The 27507-nt window shown below is 48.1% G+C and overlaps 1 protein-coding gene across 1 annotated transcript in view; it reads left to right on the top strand.

Annotated features, from left to right (window-relative positions):
- PLOD3 (procollagen-lysine,2-oxoglutarate 5-dioxygenase 3) overlaps positions 1 to 27507 on the top strand; it is a 28331-nt gene extending 824 nt beyond the window's left edge. Inside the window, exons 2-19 of the mRNA XM_033169607.1 lie at positions 12892 to 12983; positions 13741 to 13877; positions 15050 to 15213; positions 16583 to 16695; positions 18029 to 18092; positions 18965 to 19062; positions 19456 to 19557; positions 19897 to 20028; positions 21686 to 21807; positions 21923 to 22027; positions 22146 to 22271; positions 23375 to 23516; positions 23989 to 24102; positions 24566 to 24631; positions 24728 to 24832; positions 25591 to 25737; positions 26083 to 26208; positions 26898 to 27507. Of these exons, the coding sequence (XP_033025498.1) occupies positions 12892 to 12983; positions 13741 to 13877; positions 15050 to 15213; positions 16583 to 16695; positions 18029 to 18092; positions 18965 to 19062; positions 19456 to 19557; positions 19897 to 20028; positions 21686 to 21807; positions 21923 to 22027; positions 22146 to 22271; positions 23375 to 23516; positions 23989 to 24102; positions 24566 to 24631; positions 24728 to 24832; positions 25591 to 25737; positions 26083 to 26208; positions 26898 to 27053 (2111 nt within the window). The 3' untranslated portion in view covers positions 27054 to 27507. The remainder of the gene's footprint in view (positions 1 to 12891; positions 12984 to 13740; positions 13878 to 15049; positions 15214 to 16582; positions 16696 to 18028; positions 18093 to 18964; positions 19063 to 19455; positions 19558 to 19896; positions 20029 to 21685; positions 21808 to 21922; positions 22028 to 22145; positions 22272 to 23374; positions 23517 to 23988; positions 24103 to 24565; positions 24632 to 24727; positions 24833 to 25590; positions 25738 to 26082; positions 26209 to 26897) is intronic.

The following is a 27507-nucleotide window of genomic DNA, read 5'->3' as shown; positions in this document are numbered from 1 at the left end:
TACAACTTCCATCATCCCTGACCACTGGTCCTGTTAGCTAGGGATGGTGGGAGTTGTAGTCCCAAAACATCTGGAGGGCCGAGTTTGCCTATGCCTGGAGTAGCCCTACAGGTGGTGTTGGGCTCCCGACTCCCATCAGCCCCCAGGCAGTGTGAACTGGTGGTTGAGGATCGTGGGAGTTGTAGTTCAGCAACATTATTGGCTACAAATAATCATTTGTACATCCCTTTCGTTGTGATTAAGGACGCGGGTGGCGCTGTGGGTTAACCACAAAGCCTAGGGCTTGCTGATCAGAAGGTTGGCGGTTCGAATCCCCACGACGGGGTGAGCTCCCGTTGCTTGCTCCCTGCTCCTGCCCACCTAGCAGTTCGAAAGCACGTCAAAGTGCAAGTAGATAAATAGGTACCGCTCTGTTGGGAAGGTAAACGGCGTCTCCGTGCGCTGCTCTGGTTCGCCAGAAGCAGCTTAGTCATGCTGGCCACATGACGCCGGCTCCCTCGACCAGTAACGCGAGATGAGCGCCGCAACCCCAGAGTCGGACACGACTGGACCTAATGGTCAGGTGTCCCTTTACCCTTTACCTTCGTTGTGATTGACCAAGTGAGCCAGGCAGAGGGAGAACAGAGGAAAATCAGAAAGGTGTTTGTGTATTTATATAGAGAGCACTTGACATAGTCCATGTGACAGCGGAAGAAGGGAAATGTTACCAGGGCCATCTTTACAAAATGTGCGTGCAGACACACACACGGCACTAATATTATGCACTGATGTGTTTGGATGTAACGGGGGAGAAGAGAGGAAAGGTTGTGCCACGGGTCAGATGAGAAGCAATAATGGCCACCAACTTGGATGACTTCAAAAGAGGAATGGACAACTAGGAATAAGGTGATCACTGGCTGTGTCCTACTTCAGCTCAGGCAGCCTGCCACAGAACAGTCTTTAAAAGACTTGTTTTTCTTCTGCCAGAGGAGCAGAGCAGCCCCGCTATTCATCGGCTTCTTGTGCATAGGATTTCTCTCTAAGTGTTTTTTCTTTTGCAAACAGATCCCAGTTCGTAGATCTCAGAGTTCTGGTGCAATACAAAGTAGATCCCACCAACCTGCAGTCCGCAACCCCTGGTGCAGCTTGCCTTTTTTTGCCAAGTCTTTTTATTATTTCTGCTAAGATCTGACAAGCGCTTTGAAGCTAATCAAAGAATGTATTGTTTGAGAGAGTTTAGCGCTTTGTCCAAGTGGTGACTTGGCCTGTCTTGGTTCATTCTCCCTTTGTGAGCCAGAGGATGCTGATCTATATAATCTCGCCGTGGTTGGGTTGTGGGAGGTTTTGGGTCGATACCCCACACTGCTTCAGCATCCACGAATCCTCTGACATGCTGGTGTGTGGCTCTTCTGCAGCATCGTATCCTCTAACCTTGGGACAGAAAAGCAGTTCCTCCTCCTGCTCTTCTTCTTCCTTTAGATGGTTTGAGGAAGCGTCTTTTCCTGCCTTCAGCTTGTGATATGAAAGTTGCAGACTTGGTGACTTAGCAGAATTTGCAAAACTGCAACTTAACCGCTGCCCATAAATATTCCACGGTTGTTTTGCTGCTGCTGTTCTTGATTATGGTGTTATTGGGACGGTAGTAGTCCTAGCTTACTGTGCTGGATCACACCGAGGTTCATTCAAGTCCAGCATTCTTAGAGTAGCTAACAAGATGTTTCTGTGTGTCCTCTAGGAAGGTGGCACCATCAGGGCGGGACTTTGGGGCTGAATTTCGAGGGCCCCTCACCAGAATGAGGACCCCCAAATCCAGCAGGGCTGACTTGTCGCATTTCGAACTGAAAACAGGCATTGGCATCTAAAGAGCTCCCTCCCACCCATAAGGCCGCAAAGTCCAGAGTTTAAAATGACCTAACTGCATCGCTGAATTTACAAAGGTGGCACTTCTCTTGCGCCCGGCTTGTGTGACTCATTGTGGTCTGGCCTGCCCCGGTTCCCCTGTGGCTGAAATGCTTGCCTTCTAAGATACATGTCTTTATAGTTCCTTCGAACTTCTGAAGTCGAGAGCTGGCAACTGCGAAAGTGGGAATGGGGAAGCCAGTGGCCCGCCAGATATTGCAGGACTCGCAACTCCCATCATCTCCAGCCATTGGCTGTGTTGACTGGGGCTGATGGGAGCTGGAGTCCAAGGAGATGCAGAGGGTTGGTTCCCCATCCCTACTCTAAAGGAAAGTGAGCTCTTGGAAGTAATTCATTGGGACACCCTTAACCTATTTTTAGGGTTGTGTGTTTTAAGCATGCAGTTGAAAATGAAAGGCACTAGCAACAAACTGGGGACACGAAAGAAAAGTACCAGCTTCTTGGCATCATTCTAGGAGTTTTAGCATTTTATCGTTTAGCAGCCTTTTTAGCTGGTGGTTAATATTGTCTGCTGGGGCTGCTGCCTCTTGAAAAGGGTTTTGTGTATAGCTAGGTTTTGTGCTTGAAAGTGGGGGCTCTTGCTGTTAGCAGTTTGGCTCGAGGTGTTTTCTTGCCTGTGCAGATTTAAAAAAAACATTTGTATTTATGACATTGCATGCCTTGTTTTATCTGTAAGTTGCCCACAGGCTTTTTACATATGCAACACACAAATATAATCCATCAAAAATAATTTTTAAATTATTATGTATCAAAGAGCCCAAATTGCCTGGTGACTCCCCATTGAATGTATTTCCTGTATACAATATGAATAAGTTCTTGAGCAGGCTTTGGATTGGAGGCCTCCTCAGAGTGGAACCATAGAATTGTAAAGTCGGAAGGGATCCTGAGGATCATCTAGTCCAACCCCTGCATTGCAAGAATATGCAGCTGTCCCATATGGGGATCGAACCTGCAACCTTGGCATCATCAGTACCATGCTCTAACCAACTGAGCTATCCAGGCTATAAATATAGTGATCGTCCGGGATTTGAACCTGGGACCTCTCGTACCCTAAGCAAGAATCATACCTCTACACCAACAAGCCAGCTAGAGAAGATCCATTTGAAATGACTGGACCCCATTTAATCTCCACAAAGACCCTGTGAGGTAGGTTAGGCTGAGAGGCAGGGTGCTTCATGGCCAAGTGGGAATTTGAACCCTGCTCTCCGAGGTCCTGTTGCAACAGACTAACCAGCCATTCTCAACCTGGGGCCCCCAGATGTTCTTGAACTGTGGCTCCCATGATCCCTGACTGAAGACCATGCTGGCTATGAATGATGGGAGTTGTAGTTCAACAGCATCTAGGAGCCCGAGGTTGAGAAAGGCTGCTCTAACCACTATGCAACACTTGCGACCAGATTTGGGTGACTGGACCTTTTTGTTCAATGTAGACTCTCTGTAAAGTGAGTGCCTTCTCTTGTTGTTTTCCAAACATTGTGTTCCTGTTTGCGACGGAGATGGAGCAGCCCAGTTTGCAATTTGGCTTGGATCCTGTACTTCAGAGATCTTTCTCGGTGGCTTAGTGTTGTTTAAGGACAGCTCTCCAATGAGAGTTCCAGGGCAATGGCCTCTCTCTCTCTCTCGCCCCCCAACCAGCTCTGCCAGTAATTATTTTTACAGAAGTTGCTGGATAGGATTTCATGGGGCTGGTGACTTCCGGCTTTGCGAAATATTACCGACTGCCAAAGGAAATATACGGACCGTGGAGACAGCTGTCCGGTTTTGGAGAGGTATTGCTATGTCCATGAATGGAACGCTGCCAGACTAAGACATTATCATATTTATTTGCATTTTCTCTATTTGGGCTCAAGGATTGGAGATCCCTAGTCCTAAATCCTACTAGGTTGCAGCAGAGGCACTTTTTCTGCACTCTGTCTGTGGCTAAACGATTGCTAAAGGGCCGAATCCTTAGGAGAGGAGCAGTATGGTTTGTACTCTAAACAATTTAGGCTCCCAATATCTGAAAAGCCATCTTCTTCCCAGCGTTCGAAATTCACCAAGCACATTTTGCACCTGGCTGTCGGGCCACTTGCGACCAAGTGAAGATTCTCGGGCTCCAGGTTGGTGCCTGACATCTCCACCATCTGGAGGTGCGTGCCTAGGGATCCTTGGATCCGGGCTGTTTTCACACACTAGCAACACATCCTGTAGAGTTCTGCATGATCAGAATGAATTTCAGGAACCAAAAGGTTGTATCGAAAAATACGACTTTCGAGCTGTCTGGCCCCAAAATGCCAACTAGGCATTCGGTTTTGCCAACTGTAGCCCTAGTTTAAGGAGCCATTTGGCACCTAGATTATCTACCTGAGTTTCTAACACTGCAGTCTGTCCCTAGAGACCCTCTTGGCTGTTAAGATTGTCTGAGGGAGCCCACCTGGTAGTTTGGAATGTGTGAAGGCATTTTTCTGTGGCAGCCTCCGAGCTGTGGAGTTCCCGCCACACAGAAAGGTGAAGACACACCTGTTTCTCCTGGCCTTGACACCTGAGAGATGTGTTTTAGGGCTCACCCTAGGGCTCGCTGATCAGAAGGTCGGCGGTTCGAATCCCCGCGTTGGGGTGAGCTCCCGTTGCTCGGTCCCAGCACCTGCCCACCTAGCAGTTCGAAAGCACGTCAGAAGTGCAAGTAGATAAATAGGTACCGCTCCGGTGGGAAGGTAAACGGCGTTTCCGTGCGCTGCTCTGGTTTGCCAGAAGCGGCTTTGTCATGCTAGCCACATGACCCGGAAGCTGTACACCGGCTCCCTCAGCCAGTAAAGCGAGATGAGCTCCGCAACCCCAGAGTCGGACACGACTGGACCTAATGGTCAGGGGTCCCTTTACCTTTTATTTTTGATTGTGGCTTAACTGTTTTTAATACCGTATTTTTAACTGGTTGTAACCCAGTTTGGACGGCGTGATAAGACAAACCATGCAGCCACAGCAGGAGGACTAGGGGAGGAACACTCCCTCCTCCTAGCCAGCTCCTTGTTTCCTCTTGTGCAAACATGGTACCAAGACCTGTTCACAATGAAGGAAAGGATGAGGGAGGCATGGCCAATGATTGGGGATGATGGGTATTGTAGTCCAGCAGCAACTGGAAAGTCCACAGATTTCCCCACCTCCTGACTTGGAGCTAACATGCCTGCCACTTTCCCCTCAGCACTGGCCCACTAACTTAATTCAGCTGTCGAACTGGGGATATTCGAGCACAAAGTTTGACGACTTCTTCACATAGGGTTTTTTCATTCGTCTTAATGCTCTTTCTTTTTGTCCATTATTCCTTGCTCCTGTGGCAGGTTTTGTTAGGCGGCTGCTAAATAACATTTGCTTCTTCCCTTTCTCGGTTGCCTCTGACTGACTGGTGCCTTTTTCTTCAGCTTTTCTCTCTCTCTCTCTCTCTCTCTCTCTCTCTGAGCGCACGGGACAATTTGAGACTTTGCTGGCTTGTTCTCGAATTCTCTGGCAACGCAGGGAGCAGGGCGGGCTGGGAAGGCTCTCGCCAGACTTTCCAGAGTTTGAAGAGCAAAAAAATAGTAGCTTGGAAAATATTGCCAGAGGGATACAATCGTAGGTTGGCAGGCTAGGTGGCGGCGCCGACAGCTGAGAGGAGAAACCCTTGTTCAGGAGAAGTTTGTTTTGATGTGGGAAGAGTGGCTTTTTTTTGGCTTGGGTTTAAAGCATAAAAATCAGTGATTAATTTTTTTTTTAATTTTTGGCATTTAAAACGGATTTTTAAAATAAAATGCTTTTGGAGGAAAAATATTTCTAAAGATAGTTTTCTATTTAAGTTACATTATAGTCCAAAGGCTATTCATCAGGAAATAAGGATTTGTTTTAAGTTTTTCGTGTGCGCTAAACTCAGTCTAAGTTTTTTTTTAATTGTTTAACCAGACCAGTTAACAAACATGGATACATGTCTGTTAAATAACATGCTATCATGTTATTGTTATAGTAAAATAAATTGTTATTAAGGAAATGATTATTTTTCTCCTTCCATTAAATTACGGCAGAAAAGTTGTCCAAATACAAACAGTTAACTTATTAAACCTCACAATAATTTCATATTTATCTGTATATGTATTTCTAATAGTATAACCAAATCAATAATTTTGGATATAACTGTAAAAGTGGTTGTAAATAGTAAGAGTATACCAGCAAGAATGAGTCTTTCTGTAAAAAATAGTCTGTCTTACTCTAGTGATTTAAATCGATTTGATTCAAATCAAATCCACCCTGGTTTAAAGGCAGCCTCTTTTTGTTGTCAGAGCTCAGATGGGAAACCTTTTTTCTCGGACTGAGAGCTGCATCAGCTCAGGTACATTTACATTTGCTTGAAGTAGCTGTTTGGGGCAGTGATCTGAGTCTGCACAAGGAACCTAGGGAGCTGCCTTAGACAGAGTCATCAACCCACCGGTCCATCTCCCAAGATTTCAAACCAGCTATTTTTCCCATCTCTACCTGGAGATGCTCTATAGCCGAGCCATGGGCTTTTCCCAAGTACAGTGGTATCTTGGTACTCAAACGTCTTGGTTCCTAAACTCTAAAAACCTGGATGTAAGGGTTCCGGTTTTTGAACATTTTTCGGAAGCTGAACGTCCAATGCGACTGTCGGCTATTGTTTCCGGGGCTCCTGCACCAATCAGAAGCTGCACCTTGGTTTTTGAGCATTTTGGAAGTCAAACGGACTTCCGGAACGGATTAAGATTGGTGCTTTTGTTTTTGCTATTTATTTTGCGTTTTTGTTTTTTCAGGCTTTTTCAGTTAATTTGTTTTTGTGACTGTGTGGAACCCAGTTCAGGTACTGATCGATCGATTGTGTGACTGCGGAAATGGAAAAAAAAAAAAAAACCCAATGACTATCATCGGTGCAAGAAAGAAATAAAAAAAATAATTTTAATTTTGATCATCTACAATACTGTATTTATCTCATAGTACAGTACGTTGATTATTGCTTTCATTTTATGGATCATTGGTCTCATGAGATAGTAAAATTCATGCTAAACTGCTGTTTTAGGGGTTGTTTTTAAAAGTCTGGAACGGATCGATCCGTTTTGCATTACTTTCTATGGGAAAGCACGCCTTGGTTTTGGAACGCTTTGGTTTTGGAATGGACTTCTGGAACAGATTAAGTTTGAGAACCAAGGTACCACTGTATACTAAGCCGCTTCCTGAGGAAGTCTTGTCATCCTCTTTCCCCTCTGCTTTTGCTCTCTCTCCCCGAGTGACCGGAAGCACCCTGCTCCTCTTCCTCCCCAGGGTACGTCTTTCTCTGTGCTTTTACTTCCCGACTAAGAGGGACTTTCCCTTGTGAGCCGGAGGCCTCCTGACAGAGCAGCAGCCTTGGCCTTCCCCCAAGGCTGCATTCCTGATCCCCTGAAAGGCCCATTGAGGAGCCAGAGGCCCTGGCGCTGTCTGGGACCATCCAAGCCAAAAGGGGACGCGCAGGGCTTTAAAAGGAGGAGAGTGGAGAGGACCCAGGATGGAGTTACCACATAGCTGTGCCAGGCCTCAAGAGACACAGCTCTATCTGCCCACCACTCTTGTCTCAGGAAACTCCAAACACAATGTGCCTCTTATTCTCATTTTAATTCCATCCGCCATCAGACTGATTGCAGAGACTCGGCTCTGAATAATTGCTACTGTTAAACCACTCTGCCCACATGGTGCATGGCCTTAGATGTTGGACTAGGGTTCAAATCTCCACTCGGTCCCAGTCTACCCTTGAGCTGCTTGGAGGATAGGTAGGGGGGGGTGCCCATAATAAAATACGAAAATAAATGCCCTATATTCTTGACTTTGCGTTCTTGTGCAGGGTCAGGGTGGTGCAAAATGCCTCTCTGCCAAGTGTGGAATTGAGCAGCAAATGCAGAGACCAGATCCACTTTGTATCGTGGAAGGTATGGTAGAAAGAATCCTGGCGTTTTTCGTTTTGCTTTTTTAAAACTCCCTGAAACAGAAAACTAGTGCAGCAGGGCTCAGCTACCTTTTTTCCTGCAAGCTATTCATTTTGCAAGGAGTTTTCAATGGGTGCATTTTTAAAACTGCTCCTTCCATGCCCACCTCTCATATTCTGAAATGGCACCACCTGGTCAGGATTCTACCATTCCGTTCTGATGCTTCCATTGACCAGGCCAGAATTTGAGATTTACCAAAATCCGCTGGCTTCCACTCTGCTCCTGTAGGTTTCAGTGACGCTGCCCTTGCTGTGTGGTTCAATTCCCGATCTCTCCAGGTAGACCTGGGAGAGAGACTCCCGTCTGAAACCCTGGAGGAGCCACTGACTGTCTAAATCGCCAATAATGAATGAGATTCCACAGTGGTTTTATGCAGTATAAGGCAGAGATTCCTGTGAGTCAAAAGGAACTGTGTTGGTGGGATGACTCACTAGGTCCCACTCCCCAGAAACCTGGCAATGGACCACTGGATCGAGACTTACGGTATTCCTCACAGCTGGTTTGAGCTGAAGATGCCATGGGAACAAGGAAGAGTCATTGGTCCCAGCAGAGTTACTCCGATGCTCTGAGCCAATGCTGCAGCTGTGTGGGTTGCAGCCGCCACTGCAAGAGAAGCTGCGCATGTAGGGTTTTTTTGTTTTGTTTTTTGCATGCATCCTCCTAGAAATCCATTGCCTCTGTATTCATCTGTTTGTTGAGATGTGGAGGGTGGGGAAGACAAAAATAGGGTTGGCGGGATCAGTCCATTGCTTGGACAAATACCAGTATATATTGGCTGCTGTTTTAAAATTGTCAAATATTCCATGAGACCATGAATGCCACTGTTGAGATGGTGGCTCATTTAAAAATAAAAAAAATGATTTACAGTGTTATTTGTCAGCAAGTACAAGAGTGAAGGTTCTTTTCCTGCTAGTAGTCAGTAGTATTCCTCATTGGGCAAGGCTGCATGGTGGCAGAATATCTGCTTTGCAGAAGATTCCAGGTTCAGTCTCTGGAGCATCTCCAGGGAAGGCTGGGAGAAGACTTCCTGTTTGAAATGCTGGAATGCTGCTGCCGGTCAGTGTAGGCAATGCTGAGCTAGATGGACAGAAAACCATGCAAACGTTTAAAAAGCACTTTGAGATGATTCTAACACAGATGACTGGGTTGAGGTTCTCCGCTTAAAGGCCTCGTTGGAAGAGGAAGGTCTTCAGAAGCAGATTTCTCAAAAGACAACAGAGGCAGCACCTGTGTGATTTGCAAAGGGAGGGAATTTCAAAGGGAATGTATTGTTTTGGGTGTTGGCATCTGTCTGTCTTGAGAGACAATGGAGTGCGCCTCTGGGGGTGAAGCCAGAACTGCTGTGTTAGCAGCACCGAAATGACCTCCTGTGGGCCAAACCTGTGCAGTGTGACTGGAGGTCCTGGGCTGCCCAGATGACAAGACTCCCCCCCCCCTTCCTTGGCCTCACTGATGTGATCCAAAGAAAAGCAGAGGAATACGTTTGGCACCAGCTTGGCTGCAAGAGCTGCTGCAAGGAGGCGTACAAGATGCCAACCAACTGGACTCCACTCCAGATTGGGGTTCCTGAGCCTATTCTTCTCTCAAAGGCAGCAGAAGTTTAGGATCAGAGTTTTCCATCTGCCCCTCGCTTCCCTCTACAGCACGTACAGAAACCCCATTCTTCTTTGTTGGACCCACTATTGGTCCCATCCCCTCAATCCACCAGAGCCTGTCTTTGCATGCAGAGGAAGTCCCTAACTCACAGGGAGTTTGAGACCCACCGGCTACCCTCACCTGGTTTAGCCAGCCAGTCGAAGCCATTCCTAGGGTGTGACCGCTGTCGCATGCTGACAGATTCTAGGAGCCACAGCTGAGAGCTGAGTGCAGACTGGGAGCGAAAAGGTGGACAAATTGCCCCAGAAGGAGCATGACATGTCCCCACCCCATACAACCCAAAGGGAAGGAGCCACCACAGTAAAGGCCCTATTCCTATATTGTGAAGAACAGACCCCCAATAAGATCTTCAGGAGGCCTTCTCACAGTGATATATTGGGTATATAAGGGCAAAGTGATCTTTTAGGTAGAAGGATATAGGGTTGCAGGCTTATTCTGGATCCAGTCCTGAACCTGTAAGCCAGACTTCCCAAACCTTGAACTCTCCCAATTGTTTTTGGCTCCCATCCGCCCTAGCTGGCCAGTTGTGGCTGATGTCAGTTGTCATCCAAAAAATCTGGGGAGCGCCAGGTTGGGGAAGTCTGCTGTAGGTTGACCCAAGTGTTCCTGCACAAAAGCCTGAGAGAGGAATGGCCCAGTGACTGACTAGCATTTATAGGAAAACTTTGATTCCTGTCTTTTAAATGCAAATGGAATCATGATCATATCTACTGGCTGCACTATAACCAAGAGTCTATTTGTAATTAGTGTTCTGTATTAAACCAGTTGATGGTTAAAAAACATCTGCGTTGAAAGGTTTATGCTTTTTCAAAAGCACAACCCTTATTTGACCAGATCTCTTTTGCCTGGTTAGATGCCGGCCTGCAAACCAAAATTCTTTCTTTCTTTCCTTTGGTGCGTAAGAGCGAGTCAGCGAAAGAGCGGGTCACATCGTGCCTGACCTTGGCTACTCCTAGCGATGTTGTTTTTGGGAAGCTGCTTCTTTGCTTACTCAATACTCTTGCAGCCGGCGCCCAGAATACGTGTAGTCCGTGGCTCCGGTGTGATCTGAATCTGGGTCCAATCCAAACACGCCTGGCTGCCTGAGCGCGCAAAATCTTCGCTCCTGTTAGCAGGGATCCTGGTGGTGTAGATCTCCTCCGCTCTCCCCCTGCTCTCCCCCTGGGCCTCTCTCCTCCCTCCTGCTTGCAAGGATGGAAGAGCATCTTTTCCAGCACTTAATCACCAGGAATGTAATAGCTTGTGAGAAGGTAGACAGAGGGAGATGGCCCTTAGGCTCTGTGCTACTGAGAGAGGAGGGGACACTTTGGTGAGCTGAGCTCTCTGTAGTAGAGAAGATTCCAGGTAAACATTAGGAAGAACTTCCTGACAGAGCTGTTCAACAGTGGAATTTGCTACCAAGGAGTGTGGTGGAGTCTCCTTCTTTGGAGGTCTTGAAGCGGAGGCTTGACAGCCATCTGTCAGGAATGCTTTGATGGTGTTTCCTGCTTGGCAGGGGGTTGGACTGGATGGCCCTTGAACTCTTCCAACTCTATGATTCGATGAAAGGTAAAGAGACCCCTGATCATTAGGACCAGTCGCGGACGACTCTGGGGTTGCGGTGCTCATTTTGCTTTACTGGCCTAGGGAGCTGGCGTACAGCTTCTGGGTCATGTGGCCAGCATGACAAAGCCGCTTCTGGCAAACCACAGCAGCGCATGGAAACGCCGTTTACCTTCCCGCCAGAGCGGTACCTATTTATCTACTTGCACTACGTGCTTTCGAACTGCTAGGTTGGCAGGAGCAGGGACCGAGCAATGGGAGCTCACCCGTCGTGGGGATTCGAACCTCCGACCTTCTGATCGGCAAGCCCCAGGCTCTGTGGTTTAACCCACAGCTCCACCTGCGTCCAGAAGAAAAGAATTAGCAACCTTCAATTGGAGGGTTCCTGGGGTGAAAGCTGGGCATAGTGTCATGCGGTAGACTTCAACTGGTCCAGAACCAAGACCCACCTCTGACACACGCACACCAAGCTGCAACATGGGACCCACTATTAAAATTTGCACTGTTGATTTACACTGTAGGGTCCCATCTTAGGAGTGGGTTCGCTTCCAAGGGTTCTGTGTATACAGGGGAATCCCGCATACCCAAACCCAAGGAAGGCGGAGAGCTTAAAAGCTCTTTCTGTGCTGGCTTAACCCTAAGTAGACCAGACATAAAAAGAGCTTTTAGGGCCATTCCATGAAAAATGAGCCTGATAAGAATGCTAGATGAGCACTGGACTTTGGTGAGGAAGATTCCAAATGTGCAGTCTAACCATTTTTTTAAAAGCTAAAGACAAAAGAAGTTTATTTTATGGACCTTCTTTTCACACCACGTAGTCTTCACAGAAGTGTTCAAGTTAAAAGTTTTCTGATGATTGTCCCACCCGTGACAGCATTTTTTCCTTAATTTTGTATCGTTAAATTTCTTAAACATAATTCCTGATTGCGTAGTTGTAACCAATAAACATTGATTTCAACAGATATGCTGAGTTTATCATTGATTCACCTCCCAACTCAGAGTTTTTCCATAAATCAAACTTATCTCAAGCTCCATGTCCTTTTTTGTCCCACCCGTGACAACACTTTTAACATTTAATAAAATTGTCAAAAATATCCATAAAAATAATAAAAAATTAGTAAAATGTTCAGTATCTTATTAAGAACATAGTTTAAATTTTGTTTGTTAATTTTTATGTTTATTTACATTGTTACACATGTGTGAATACCAAAAAACATGGTCAAAGTGTCCCACCCGTGACAATGGAATGGCCCTTTAATATTATCATTTGCATACCGCTCTATAGCCGTAGAACTCGGGTCGGTTCGCAACGTAAGAATACGATGTAAAATTCACAGAAGACATAATAAGAAATAATAAAAAAACAGAAACAAACCAATAAATTCCCAGCCACTCCTTCCACAACACATTTAAAAGGGCATCGGATGTCAGTCAGCCAAAAGCCTGGTTTCAATCCTGAAATCCTCGGGAGAAGGATGGGCTAAAAATATTAAATTTCCAAGTTCGTGTGTCCAAATGCTTCGCCTCTCCGCAAAGAACTCTTGCTAAATTCTCTGCGATTGCTGGACTTGTTCAAGCTGTGAATGCTTCCAAAAATCTTCAGGGGAAATATGCACTTATGATGCCATCTTCTGCTTTTGAGGAACTGGCTGTAGGGGGGGGGGAGAACATTTTTAATCCCTACCTAGCTCCTTTTAGGAACCTGGATCACAGAGGCCCTGAGATAGATCCTGGCTTTGATAGCCGAGGTGCAGTTTATATATGTAAATCCTCTGGTTTCCATCCCTGACGCTATTTGGGGAATGTGTGTTCCTATTTTCAGGCAAACTCCTGGTACTGACGGCTGCCACAGATGAGACAGAGGGTTACCAGCGCTTCCTGCGGACGGCCAAGTACTTCAACTACACTGTCAAGGTGCAAGAAACTCTGCAAATAGCAGATATTTCCTTTCCATTAAAATAATAATAAAAACATTTGAGGGAGCGGGGGGAGGTAGAATGTAGAGCCAAATTGCAGCTCTAATTTAACTGTCCCCAGATTACCTCAGCAGTCTTGTTCTCTGGTACCTCATGGGACATGACTGTATGGAGGCAGCCGGGGGAAACCTTTCTGAGCCTGAGGGCCACATTCCCTTACAGGAAACCTTCCAGGGGCCACGTGTGGATTGATGTGGGAGGGGAAAAGAGGCAAAGGGGGGCAGAGCAGCAGAGGAGACTCTTGCCTTTGCACAATAGGCTATATTCCATCCCAGGGCAGGCCCAAGACGTTTTGGCACCTGAGGAGAACCACAAAATGGCGCCACCGGTCTGAAACGGGTGCCATTTCCTTGCCGGGGGTGGGTGGCCAACAGCGTTTCCTCTTCGCCAAGAGGCCGCTGTAGAGGTGGCATTGGTGGGACTGCCATGGAGGCAACAGATCCAGCCTCTAAGAAGTGTCCCGTCGCTGTCGTTGCTACCGCAGCAGCAGGCAGCCCATTCCTTGGAAGATGGATCTGTTGCCCTTGTGGATCCTGCCGCCTGAGGCGGTCGCCTCACTTTGCCTCCTGAGTGGGCCGGCCCTGTTCCACCCAGGCAAGGTGGAAGAGGCATTTATCAGTCGAAGGACAGTTTTGCTTTAGAAGAAAATAACGAATTTCTACCCCTCCTGCTTTTGTGCCGTCGTCCCCCCCCAGACTCTCGGCCTAGGAGAAGACTGGAAAGGTGGGGACGTTGCTCGGACGGTCGGCGGAGGGCAGAAGGTCCGCTGGCTGAAGGCGGAAATGAAAAAACATGCCAATGAGGAGGACCTAATCGTCATGTTTGTAGACAGGTGAGCTCAAAGATTCTCTCTATGCCAGTCGCAACGACTTGACTGTGAGGGAGGCCTACCTCGCAGGGCTGTTGTGAGACTTAACACGTAGAAGTTTGATCTGTTCATTTCATTTCACTTCTTTTCTTTCTTTTCTGCCTGCGTGGGCCCCAAAACTCAGGACAGGTGAGATGAGGATATAATATAGTTGCTGTGCAGGCCACGAGGAAATAGTTGGTGTTGTGCTTTACCCGATAAAGGAGTGATGGGGAGGTCAGGGTTTTTTTCCTTTTGGAGCGAGGAAAGTGAGGGGTGGGCATGGAAACGGGAGGAAACTGAAGCTTGGGGTGGGGGTATCCGTTCTCTGGGGAAGAGTGGCAGCTGACCATTTAATTCCCACCCAGATATTTGTGATTTATCACACTTTAATAGGTGACATGGGAAGACCTGTGTTCAAATCCCCCACACTTGGTAATAGAAGCTGGTTTGGTAGCTATGGGCAGGCCGGTTACTTCCAGCCTAGCCTACCTCACAGGGTGGTTGTGCTGATAGAATTCCATCCCAGCCTCCATCTGGAGTTCCTTGCAGAAAGCACATGGTTATTGAAATTGATGGGCAACCAAGAAGATAAAGGGTCTGGAAACCAAAAAGGCTGATGGCCAATGGTTGAAGGAGCTGGGTAAGTTTAGCCTGGAAAAGAGGAGACTAAGAGGTGATATGATAGCCATTTTCAAATAACTAAAGGGCTGTCCCATGGAAGATGCAGCAAGCTTGTATTCTGCTGCTCCAGAGGGGAACGACCCAAACTAACGGATCCCATTGCAATAAAGGAGATTCTGACTAAACGCCATGAAAAACTTTATGATGGTAAGAGCTGCCCGACTGTGGAACAGACTCTCTTGGAAGTTGACGGACTCATTTATTGGAGGTTTGTAAGCAGAGGTTGCATGGCCATCTGTCAGGGCTTCTTTAGACTTTGATTCCTGCATTGCTGGGGGGTTGGACTAGATGACCCCCCGGGGTCCCTTCCAGCTCTACAGTTCTAGGATTCTATAAAGCGTTGAATGAGTACTGTTAGTAATTACAAATAGGCATGCTCTTTTCCTGGAGAAGGCCACACGATAAAGCGTTGCCTTGCTCACCTGAGGCCCCTCGCTAAAAGCTCTCAATCTGCCCTCTTGTCTGCTTCCCAGCTACGATGTGATCCTGGCCGGGAGCCCCATCGAACTCCTCTGGAAGTTCCTGCAGTTCAAGAGCAACGTGGTCTTCTCGGCGGAAAGCTTCTGCTGGCCAGAGTGGTCGCTGGCCGAGAAGTACCCGCCGGTGGGCGTGGGGAAACGCTTTCTGAACTCTGGAGGTAAAAGGCCAGCTTCCCTTCCCTGCCCCCTCCAACTCCCCATTTAGCAAAGTAACTTGAATTCTATGCTAGGAAGGCCCACTGGAATCTGCCGCTGGAATCAATTACGCAAAGATGCACATGGGTTTTGCACAATTAATATTCCGGTGCCGAGTGCCAGGTTTCCAAATAATGCAGTGTTTCTTTAGCAAGCTGTGTGGGTTTGGGTGGGTAGGTGAAACTTAAGGAGGAAAGCATCATATTTAGAAGGAAAGCATTATATTGGAAGAAGGAATGAGATGCTCACTGGGGCTGTAAACACCTACTCTTTTGTCCCGAAAAGTACTGTTATCGCTTTCCTTCTGCTCGAGGTTCTAGCTGTTTGCTGCCCACACGCTAGCAAGTTTCTATCTGCAGCCATATGGACTAGAAGCTTGGAGCAGAGGGAACTGAGCGTAAAAGCTGTTTAATAGTTTATACTAGATGCTGGATTACAAGCTTGCACAGCAAATGTGAGCGTAACAGGGCTTGATTGATGACTGGCTTCTGAGCACCTTCTGATGGGAGCTTCTGTAGCTGTCCTGTCGACTCCAGCTAGGATTCTGCTGCTACTGCCCTTCTGGAAGTGTGCCAGGATTGTAGCTCAGGTGTGCTTTGAAAGTGCCCTGTGAGTCATAATCCAGCAGCACGACTGCAGCAGGCTTGGTATCCAAATGCGGAGATTGGCATTCTGAGAATTCCTCTTTTACTTAAAAAAAAAAGTTTCTAGTCCTTAAGGCGGGCTGGGAAGCTCAGGCCTGGAGACCAAATGCAACCCTCCTGGCCTTTCTACCTGGCTCTTGGAGTTCTTACTGCCCCCTCAGGCACGCCTTGAGAATTTTTGCCTGGCTGGAATGTGTTTTGAGCTCTGAGAATGTCTCTTGCTTGTGGAGAGGTGTGTGCGTATAAAGAAACTAGCCTGTTCTAAAAAGGTAACATAGATCAGCCCAGCCATTTTTGCTTCTGACCGCTGGCACATGGCCCCCAGAAGGGAATGTGGCCCTCGGGATGAAAAGGTTCCCTACTCCTGCCTTAAGAAGAAGAAGAAGAGTTTGGATTTGATATCCCGCTTTTCACTACCCGAAGGAGTCTCAAAGCGGCTAACATTCTCCTTTCCCTTCCTCCCCCACAACAAACACTCTGTGAGGTGAGTGGGGCTGAGAGACTTCAGAGAAGTGTGACTAGCCCAAGGTCACCCAGCAGCTGCATGTGGAGGAGCAGAGACACGAACCTGGTTCCCCAGATTATGAGTCTACCGCTCTTAACCACTACACCACACTGGCTACAAGGGTAGGCTTGAAACAGCACGTGCCCCCTCAAAAGCCCCAAAATGTTTGTCCCTCTGTCTTAGGGTTTGTTGGCTATGCCCCCACCATCAACCGCATTGTCCAGCTCTGGAAGTACAAAGATGACGACGACGACCAGCTCTTCTACACACGCATCTACTTGGATCCTGCCCTGCGGGTGAGTCTGTTGGGGGTAGGTGGGTGAGTCTTTGCTTCCCTTGAGAAACAAAGACGGGGAACCCTGTGGCCCTCGGAGCACTGCTGGACTCCCATCATTCCCGACTGCTGGCTGTGGCTGATGGGAGTTGGAGTCCCGACAAAATCTGGAGCGCTTTAAGAGACTCTCCTGCTGCCTGTGAAAGGGGCACATGGAGGCCTCTGGCTTGACCATCTTAAGCTGCTTTCAACAGCAGCCGGGAGACTGAAATCTGATGCCCTTGCAAAAGCAGCAGGACTGGATTCTCAGAAAAACACGAAGACTCTGCACATTCATTTCTCTGGCTCAAAAGCTAGGAGCTAAAGTCTTGGTGTGGGGGGGGGGGGGACTTTGTTCACCACTTCACAGAAAGGCAGGATACCCATTTTGAATAGGGAAATGAAGCTTTCTATCCAATGTCCGTCATGCTCTGAGCAGACGCAAGAATCAGAAGAATCTTTATTTGCATCAGCCACTAGCCATTAGCAATAAAATAAAATAAAATGTACTGAAGATATAGGTAAAAACGTAACTATAGGAAATAACGTTTTGGGGGGGGGGGTTGCATCAATAATCAAATACAGTTGTACCTCGGAAGTCGAACAGAATCCGTTCCGGAAGTCCGTTTGACTTCCGAAGCGTTCGAAAACCAAACCACGACTTCTGGTTGGCTGCAGGAAACTCCTGCAGCCAATCGGAAGCCCCGTTGGATGTTCAGCTTCCGAAAGAAAGTTCGGAAACCGGAACAGCCACTTCCGGGTTTTGATCGTTCGGGAGCCAAAACGTTCGAGAACTAGGCTGTTCGAAAGCCGAGGTACGACCGTAATAGATCTTATTCTAATTGGCCCCGCTAAAAACCTTGCAGTTTTTGCTATCACCTGATCATCTTGATCTGCTAAAAGAAAGGACACAGTAGCAGTGGAAAGCAATGGACATTTATTATTTGTTTATTTGTTGCACCTATATGCCACCTTTCCCCTCAAGGAGGTCAAGGTGGTATTTTTAGTTCTACCCCCTCCTCGTTTAATCTCCACAACAACCCTGTGAGGGAGGGTGGGATGAGAGAGTGAGTGACTGGCCCAAGGTCACTCGGCGAGCTTCATAGCTGACTGGGGATTGAACCCTGGTCTCCCAGGTCCTAGTCTGATGCTGCAACCACACTGAATTTATAAATAGATATGGCATATAAATCCTTGCTGGATTTGTGTTTATAGTGGCACTCTGTGGGTGCTTTTTAATTGTGGCATTTTGATGGAAGATTATGATTATGTAAGGGGAGGCTTCTGTTCTTACCTCCTCCTTCTTGTCTCCCTAGGAGAAACATAAGATCACGCTGGATCATAAGTCAAAAATCTTCCAGAACCTGAATGGCGCCATCGGTGAGTGGTTGGTGTTTTCTGTAGCAGCGTTCCGGTTGTCTGTGAGTGAACACATCAGTAGGGCAGCCAGAACCATACATTGAAAGCACCGTGATACAACCTTAAGCAGTCGCGCCTTCCCCCCAAGGATTCTGGGAGCTGTAGTTTGCTAAGGGTGCTGCTCGGAGGCCCCTATTCCAGAGCTACAATTCCCAGAATTCCCTGGGAAGAGGGCTTGATTGTAACTCTGTGAGGGGAATAGGGGTCTGTTCAGCATCCTTAAAAAACTGCATTTCCCAGAATGCTTTTTGGGGGGGGAAGCTATGGCGCTGTGGGTTAAACCACAGAGCCTAGGGCTTGCCGATCAGAAGGTCGGCGGTTCGAATCCCCGCAATGGGGTGAGCTCCTTTTGCTCGGTCCCAGCTCCTGCTCACCTAGCAGTTCAAAAGCATGTCAAAGTGCAAGTAGATAAACAGGTACTGCTCCAGCGGGAAGGTAAACAGTGTTTCCGTGCGCTGCTCTGGTTCGCCAGAAGTGGCTTTGTCATGCTGGCCACATGAACCGGAAGCTGTACGGCGGCTCCTTCGGCCAATAAAGCGAGATGAGCGCTGCTACCTGAGTCATCCGCGACTGGACCTAATGGTCAGGGGTCCCTTTACCTTTACCTTTATGACTTTAAAGTGGTATCGTGATGCTTTAAATGTATGGTGTGAGTGTTGCCTAGCTCCCCCTGATCTGCATGTTTGAAACTTCATAGTCACGAGGCAAGCTGCAGATCGCAATAATTCCCACCGCGTGGTGGACATTTCTGAAAGGGGAAACATGGGGTTTGGTTTGGTAAGCAGAGATTCGGTTTGTCCCATACTCTTTATTCCATCCTCCTTGCTTAACAGACGAGGTAGTTCTGAAATTCGAACGGACCCGAGTGCGCGCCCGGAACGTCGCTTACGACACCTTTCCTGTCGTCATCCATGGCAACGGGCCCACCAAGGTATTTGAACAGCTCCTCTCCTGGTCATGCCCCTTGGTCGAAGAAGACCTTATTCCTAGGGGTTGGGAGTCTGCGGCCAGCTTGCTGAAGCTAAGCAGGTCCGTGCCTGGTCCGTGCCTGCATGGGAGACCCCACTTAGGCCAACAGACTGAAGAAAAGCGGGATAAAAGCACAAATAAACAATATGGATGTTGTGTTTCAATTTGCCTCCGGTCTTGAAACCATTGTCTTGATATCTGGGAAGGCAAGCAGGCTCCCAAGCTTACTGTCCTCATGGTGGCAAAACCCACAAAGAAGAATTCAGGTTGGAGGGTCTTTGGGCCAACTGTCCTCTCCCCCCCCCCGCCCCATCTTGCTGACTGGTGTTCTTGCCCTCTCCTTCCATCCCTGCAGCTGCAGCTGAACTATCTGGGGAACTACATCCCCAACACCTGGACCTACGAGGGGGGCTGCGAAGTTTGTGACGAAGGCCTCTTGGATCTGTCAGGCCTGCCGGTGAGTCGGAGGATGAATTGGGATGCAGGTGTGAGGCTGGGGAAGGTGTTGAAGGAGCGGCAAGGCCAGCCCAAGACATATTTTGACCGCCTGAGGCGAAGGACAAAATGGCTTCCCTCTTGCTCCTCATATGGAAGCGAACGGAACTGCTGTCGACGGGATAATGCCCTCTTCTATATCTGGGGGCGGTAGGGCTACCTGGGAGCAGGAAGCAAAGCCAAGCCCCCTCCCTCCATTGCTTCTTCCACCTTGCTGGTCCCTGCGAGAGTAGTGTTCGAGAGAGGGCTTCTGGAGGTTCATATCTGAGCTCACCTTTCCTGTGCCATCTCCTTTTTGCAGGAAGAGTCGTATCCACGTGTGCTTCTGGGTGTGTTCATCGAGCAGCCCACACCCTTTCTGCCTCAGTTTCTTCAGCGTCTCTTGACCTTGAATTATCCGTACTCTCATCTCCAGCTCTTCATCCACAATCACGTGAGTTATACTCATGAGCACCCCCCCCCCGAAAGGATAGGTATTTTGCACTGTCCCTAACTGTAGCCTGATCCTCATTTTACATTTAAAGCTCTGGTCTAACTAGACCAGGGGTCAGCAAACTTTTTCAGCAGGGGGCCGGTCCACTGTCCCTCAGACCTTGTGGGGGGCCAGACTATTTTTTTGGGGGGGGGGTGAACGAATTCCTATATCCCACAAATAACCCAGAGATGCATTTTAAATAAAAAGACACATTCTACTCATGTAAAAACACGCTGATTCCTGGACCGTCCGTGGGCCAGATTTAGAAGGCGATTGGGCCACATCCGGCCCCCGGGCCTTAGTTTGGGGACCCCTGAAGTAGACCATCAGATAAACAGCATGCAGGGGGGGGGGGGGAAAGAGCTGTCCTAGCTTCTTAAAGGACTTGGGGCTCGGGACTCATGGCACAAATTTGCATATGCTGATTTGCATGTGATGCCCTAATTATTTATTTTATTTGCTTCGTAAAATTTATATGCTGCTTGACTGTAAAAAAAAAAAGAACAGCTCAAAGTAGTTTACAAAACGATAAAGCAATGAAATTATCACTAAGGAAAATTAACACCAATATCTTAAGACATTTGAAGAGTTAAAATACTGATATGTAGCAATGCCTTCAGGCAAATTAATAAGCTAGGTGACAGGTGGCTGTCTGTGAACTAGACCAGTGTTTTTCAACCACTGTTGCGTGGCACACTAATGTGCCGCAAGATGTTGCCTAGTGTGCCGTGGGAAAAATTGAAAAATTCAAGAGAATTACTTTATATATAGTCAATATAGGCACAGAGTTAAATTTTTTAACATTTTCTAATGGTGGTGTGCCTCATGATTTTTTTCATGAAACAAGTGTGCCTTTGCCCAAAAAAGGTTGAAAAACACTGAACTAGACATTTAAAGCACTATGATACCAACCTTAACAGTTACGGCTTCTCTCAAAGCATCCTGGGAACTGTAGTTTTCTATGAACACTGAGAATTGCTAGGAGACCCCTATTTCCTTTGCAGAGTTACATTTCCCAGACTGAATATATATATAAAAATAAAATGTCCAGTAGCACCTTAGAGGCCAACTAGGTTTGCTCTTGGTATAAGTTTTTGTGTGCATGCACACGAAAGCTTATACCAAGAACAAACTTAGTTGGTCTCTAAGGTGCTACTGGACAATTTATTATTATTATTATTATATATTTTGACTGCGTCAGACCAACATGGCTACCTACCTGAATCTATTTCCTAGACTGGTTTGACAATCCTTCTTCCTGGGGAACTCGGGGAATTGTAGTTCTGAGAGAGGCAACGAGGGGTCACCTCACAGCTCTTGGCTCCCTTAACAAACCACACTTTTCCAGCATTTGTGAGAAGCTAGGACTGTCTTAAAGTAGTAGAATACAGGTTTAATTATATGGCACGGATATGACCCGTGTGTTTGGGTGTGTGTGTTGGGAAATTGAACCCAGGCATTCTGAGGTTCTGCTGCATCTGCGGCATTTTGATCTGCTGTTCGGGCCTGTATGTGAAGGCACAGGAACTGTCCGCCATGTTGGAATGTGGCAACGCCAGGGAGACTCTGCTTCCCTGCTAGGGAGGCTCATTTAACATGTCCCAACGTTTTGCAGGAGGTGTATCATGAGCCGCACATCGAAGCCGAGTGGGAGCAGCTCCGTGGGGCCTTTGAGAGCATCAAGCTTGTCGGGCCAGAGGAGGAACTGAGCCAAGGGGAGGCGAGAGACATGGCCATGTAAGTAAAAGCGGAAGAAGGCAGTAAAAGCCCGTAGTTAAACTGTGGAATTTTCTCCCATAAGAAGAGAAATGTTCTCAACCCGTTCTGAAAATTTTCCCTCTTTTTGCAACAGGGATCTCTGCCGCCAGGACCCCACCTGTGACTACTACTTTAGCCTGGATGCCGACGTGGTTGTGACAAACCCCGAAATCTTGCAGATATTGATCCAGGAGAACAAGTAAGCTTCCTTTTTCCTCCCCGGAGCCTTTTATAAAAACCATTTGTATAGCATTTCTCCTGCCCCCATCTCCCCATAAGCGACTTCTCTTTTGCTTCTTTCTCCCTCCGCGATCCAGGAAGGTGATCGCTCCGATGATGTCCCGCCACGGCAAGCTTTGGTCCAACTTCTGGGGCGCCCTGAGCCCCGATGAATATTACGCGCGCTCAGAGGACTACGTGGAATTGGTCCAGGGCAAGAGGATGTGAGTCATGGTCAGAGCCGGGTGGGAAGAAGAAGAATTACTATTAGTATTTATTTATTAAATTTATGCGCTGCTCTTCACCTGAAGATCTTGGAGTGGTTCACAATGTAATAATACAGGAGGTTTTCCTCCCGAAAATTTCATTCGTATATTTTAAAGCTTTGGTCTTCAGCTAAGGAGTTGGGACCCCTTGCTGGGTCACAGCCTGAGATAAGGTGGGTCACAACAGTGGCACAGCCAACATACAGATAGGTGGTACCCAAAAAAAGTTATGAAGTGGGCCAGAAGACAACATGTGGATGGGCCAGAAGACAACAGGTTTAGACTGCTAATAAAAAAATTGTGCATGGCTTGGAGAACCTGGCTAGAGAAAAGCTTTTATCCCATCTTTCAAAACGCTAGAATTTTGGGCATCCAATGAAGCTGAATGCTGGAAGATTTAGGAGAGATAAAAGCAAGTCCTTCTTCACGCAGTGCGGAGTTGATCTATGGAACTCGCTGCCACAGGAGGGCAGCGACACTCATCAACCTAGATGACTTTTAAAGTGCATTAGACAAATTCTTGGAGGAGAGGGCTATTGAAGTTATGCTCTGCTCTGCCTCCACAATGGGAGGCAGCAATGCTTCTGAATATCAGTTGCTGGAAACCACAGGAGAGGAGAGGGCTGCTGTGCTCGAAGTAGCACTTGCTGTTTTCCCCCAGGCATGTGTTTGGCCACTGAGAGAACAGGATGCCGGACTAGATCGGCTATTGGCCTGATCCTGCAGGCTCTTCTTGTGCCCAGCTCTTCAGCAAAGAAGTTCCCTGAGCTGTTTACTTGCAGTTCATTAAAACAAGGCAGTTCCTGCCCACAGGCTTACAGTGACATGACACAAAAGGAAAGAAGGGACCAGGAGGGAAGAGGATTTCCCCCCCCCCATAGTTGTTTAACTTATGTACCTGTAAGTTACATAGATCTGCCAGTGAAACAAATAGTTTTTGAAAGAAGGGAAACACTGGTGGAAGGGAAACTGCTGCATGCAACGACTAGAGGGCAGAATAGAAAACGATGGCCGCTTACCTTCTTACTGCGAATTCTCCTCTCCCTCTTCTCTTTCTACAGCGGAGTGTGGAACGTCCCCTACATCTCTCAGGTCTATTTGCTGCGAGGGGAAACTCTACGCCAGGAGCTGCCCCAGCGCAGCGTCTTCACCAAGGATGACACGGACCCAGACATGGCCTTTTGTAAGACTGTGAGGGAGAAGGTAAGGAACGTTTCACTTCCGAGACGTCCCGTGAATGTAGATCTCCCCGGACTTCCCGCGCTTTTGAAAGCTATGTTCTGTCTCTTCCGGAGATGGTGCAAACCCAACACGTTTGCAAAAATTTATTCTACACCTACCACTTTTGGGGAAAGTCAAAAGATTAACAGAAGCTCTGTCCCACTTTGGGGAGTTTCACTGCTGGTTTGCTGCCCTGGATTTCAGTTCTATCTGACCAATCTTAAAGGCTAGAAACCTCCTTTTTAAAACATAAAACCAAAACCACCACTTAAGGTTCTCAATAGCAAAATTCTGTGATCTTGCAGAACACATATAACCATAAAATTATATGGGGGGTCGGGGGAGCACTTCTGTGGCCTCCCAGGATGCATGTATTTGTGGGTGGAGGGTGGCCATGGTAACTTTTTTCTACTTATCCAAATTTTAACCATCTATTTCCCCCCCCCCACCCCAGGGCATCTTCCTTCACATCAGTAACCGGGATGAGTTTGGGCGCCTCCTTTCCACCGCCAGATACAACATATCTCACCTGTATCCTGACCTCAGGCAGATCTCCGAGAATCCCCTGGTGAGAAGCAGTCCAGTTTCCTGCCTTCCGTAACTCCGCGATGCACTGGGGTGTGATGGCTCCCCTCCGCTACCCATCTTCCCACAAATTTGAGGGGGGGGGGCTGGCCAAGTGTCATCTTGTGGCCACTGTCCCACATTGGGAGACCCCCCTGGAGCTGCACGCTTACCTAAAAAATTACCAACTGAGGTCTGCTGTTTTAGTATCCCTGAAGTGATGTCGTGCTGGTGTATAGTGGGAAAGTAAAATGGCAGCTCCCCAAACCGGCTACACGGTGCTTATCGGATCTGAGTGCCAGTTAAGAGCCCAGTGTCTCTGCTGCTATACACTGGATTATTATTTTTTTAGCATTTCTCTGCAGCCATGAGGTCTAGAAACTTGCTCCTTGTCATTTGGGGAAATCAAAGGTGTATTCCCTGGATCCCTTAATGTCTCTATCCTTCCCCCACCTCCTTTGGTTCAGGATTGGCAGGAGAAATACATCCATGAGAATTACACTCAGGTGCTGGAGGCGGACTATTTCGAGCAGGTAAGCATCTCTCGGTTGCCATGCCTTTGCATCGCGCATCTCGTGTCTCGGAAACTCTCCTTTCTCTCTGACGCCAAACCTTCTCCCCTTTTGCAGCCCTGCCCTGACGTTTACTGGTTCCCCGTGTTCACCGACCAGATGTGTGATGAGCTGGTGGAAGAGGCAGAAAACTTTGGCCAGTGGTCCGGAGGGAAGCATGAGGTGGGAGCCCTCCCTTCTTCTTTGGGCCTAACATAAAGAAGAGCTTTGCTGGATCAGGCCAGAGGCTCATCTAGCCTTGACACTTTTTCTTATTCTCACAGAGGCCAAACACATGCATCCTGCGGTTTCCAGCTGCTGGTGTTGAGAGGTTGTAGGGATGCTGGTGGCGCTGTGGTCTCAACCACTGAGCCTCTGGAGCTTGCCGATCAGAAGGTTGGCAGTTTGAATCCCCACGACGGGGTGAGCTCCCGTTGCTCTGTCCCAACTCCTGCCAACCTAGCGGTTTGAAATCACACCAGTGCAAGTAGATAAATAGGTAACACTGTGGCGGGAAGGTAAATGGCGTTTCCGTGTGCTCTGGTTTCTGTCACGCTGCCTGGCCACTGTGATAACAGGATGCTGACCTAAATTGGTCCTTGGCTTGATCCAGCAGGTCTTTCCTTAAGTTCCTTATCCCTGAATTCTAGTATTAAGAGAAAGGGAGAAAAACATCTTCCTGTCCACTTTTTCAGCACCATGTATTCTTTCATATACCTTTACTGTATCCCCCTTACTTGCTAAATTTAGCAGAAGGGGCCGTGCAACTCCCATGAGAGGTTTCAGCTTGAAATTTGGGGCAAGGGGAGGCAAATGTGGCTTGGGGCACCCTTAACCGTTATTATTGTATAATTATAAGATTATCGTAGAATCGTAGAAAAGGCAGTGGCGGAAATTTGCCAGTATGCTACTGGTTTCTTAGTACCATTTGCCTCCTCCAGGATTCCCGGCTGGCTGGTGGCTACGAGAACGTCCCGACCGTTGATATCCACATGAACCAAATTGGTTTTGAGAAGGAATGGCTGCAGTTCCTGCAGGACTACATTGCTCCCGTCACGGAAAAGCTCTATCCTGGCTACTACACCAAGGTACCGGCTCCTGGGGTTTGTCGGAGGGGGAAGCATCCAGCCTGCCTGATGAAGCATCACAGCTGAGGGGTTGGAAAAAGGGTCGCTGCAAAGAGCCCAAGTGGGGAGATGAATAGGAAACTGTTCCGAGCTTTGGAAGGAAGCAGAGGAGGGAGGAGGAATAACCAGACCATCTCCAGTTTCACGAAAGCTTCAATTTTTTCTCACATCTGGTGGCTATTTATAAGCCTGGGCACGGCAGCAAAGTCTGGCGTTTCCTGAATTATTTCCAGTATTATTATTTTTTGGGGGGTGCAATTTGCCATTCTCCCGCAACACAATGCTTGACTCACTGCCATTCTGTAGGCACGAGCAATCATGAATTTCATGGTCCGCTACCGCCCGGATGAGCAGCCCTCTCTCCGGCCGCATCACGATTCCTCCACTTTCACCATCAACGTTGCACTGAACCACAAAGGGATCGACTACGAGGTGAGTGCCCCTTAGTGGGTGGGAATTGGAGCAGGGTTGTGTGTGTGTGTGTGTACACATAGGTAAAGGTACTGGTGGCGCTGTGGTCCTGAACGACTGAGTCTCTGGGGCTTGCTGATCAGAAGGTCAGTGGTTTGAATCCCCATGACGGGGTGAGCTCCTGTTTCTCTGTCCCAGCTCTTCCCAACCTAGCAGTTCAAAAGCACGCCAGTGCAAGTAGTAGGTATTGCTGCGATGGGAAGGTAAACGACGTTTCCGTGTGCTCTGGTTTCTGTCACTGGTGTTCCGTTGCACCAGAAGCAGTTTAGTCATGCTGGCCACATGACCTGGAAAGCTGTCTGCGGACGAACGCTGGCTGCCTCGGCCTGAAAGCGAGATGAGCGCCACAACCCCATAGTCGCCTTTGACTGGACTTAACCATCCAGGGGTCCTTTACCTTAACCTTACACAGGAACAAATACTGTACTTTTCGTTGACTATAAAATGTGAGCACTGCCTGTTCATAGTTCAACAAGTGCATAGGCTGTACGTACAACTGCTGAGCTGTACAAATCAGCTGTGGCACACCCTTTTGCACAAGCGCTTGCACACGTGCGGCAATTCATTACGCCCTTCTTCGGTGTCATGTGCAAATGAGCCTCAAGCACAGCTTGCGATGTACATCTTCTCTCTCTCTGTATCCCCCTGAGGGAGGCGGCTGCCGGTTTATCCGCTACAACTGCAAAGTGGAATCCCCCCGCAAGGGATGGACCTTGCTGCACCCCGGACGCCTCACACACTACCACGAAGGACTGCCCACCACCCGTGGGACCCGCTACATCATGGTCTCATTTGTGGACCCCTAACACCAGCTCCACCCCCCTGGTCCTGGGGCAGTGAGTGGGCCGCAGCGGTCAACACACTGGCAGGAAGAGACTTGTGGGGGGGCAGACGCAGGCGGTCCTTCCTCTCCGGCTCGGCTGCTGCCTTCCTTGTGCCTTTGAAAATGGAGGGAAACAAACAACTCTACGTCCGGTGCCGATGGATACAGTCCCTTGCCTGGCGCTGAACTTTGGGTCACTACTAGTGCTGGAGCAGCCACTGCTGCCTTGTGGCGTTCCACCAACCTTCACCCCCTCCCCCCATAATATGTGGGTCGAAGATGACAGGCTGTTTGTGCCTCTGTCTCTAACAAAACGTCGCCCGTTCAGGATGTGTTTCAGTGCCTCCCTCTCTCAGCGTGGCCCAGCCAGCTGGAGATACCGTTGTTTTAGCAGTAGCACAATCATTCTTTAAATGTTTTTTAGTCCCTTGCTCAAA

Source organism: Lacerta agilis, chromosome 14 (assembly GCF_009819535.1).
Source record: "Lacerta agilis isolate rLacAgi1 chromosome 14, rLacAgi1.pri, whole genome shotgun sequence".
Lineage (NCBI taxonomy): Eukaryota > Metazoa > Chordata > Lepidosauria > Squamata > Lacertidae > Lacerta > Lacerta agilis.
This window is presented reverse-complemented; position numbering and strand designations above follow the sequence as displayed.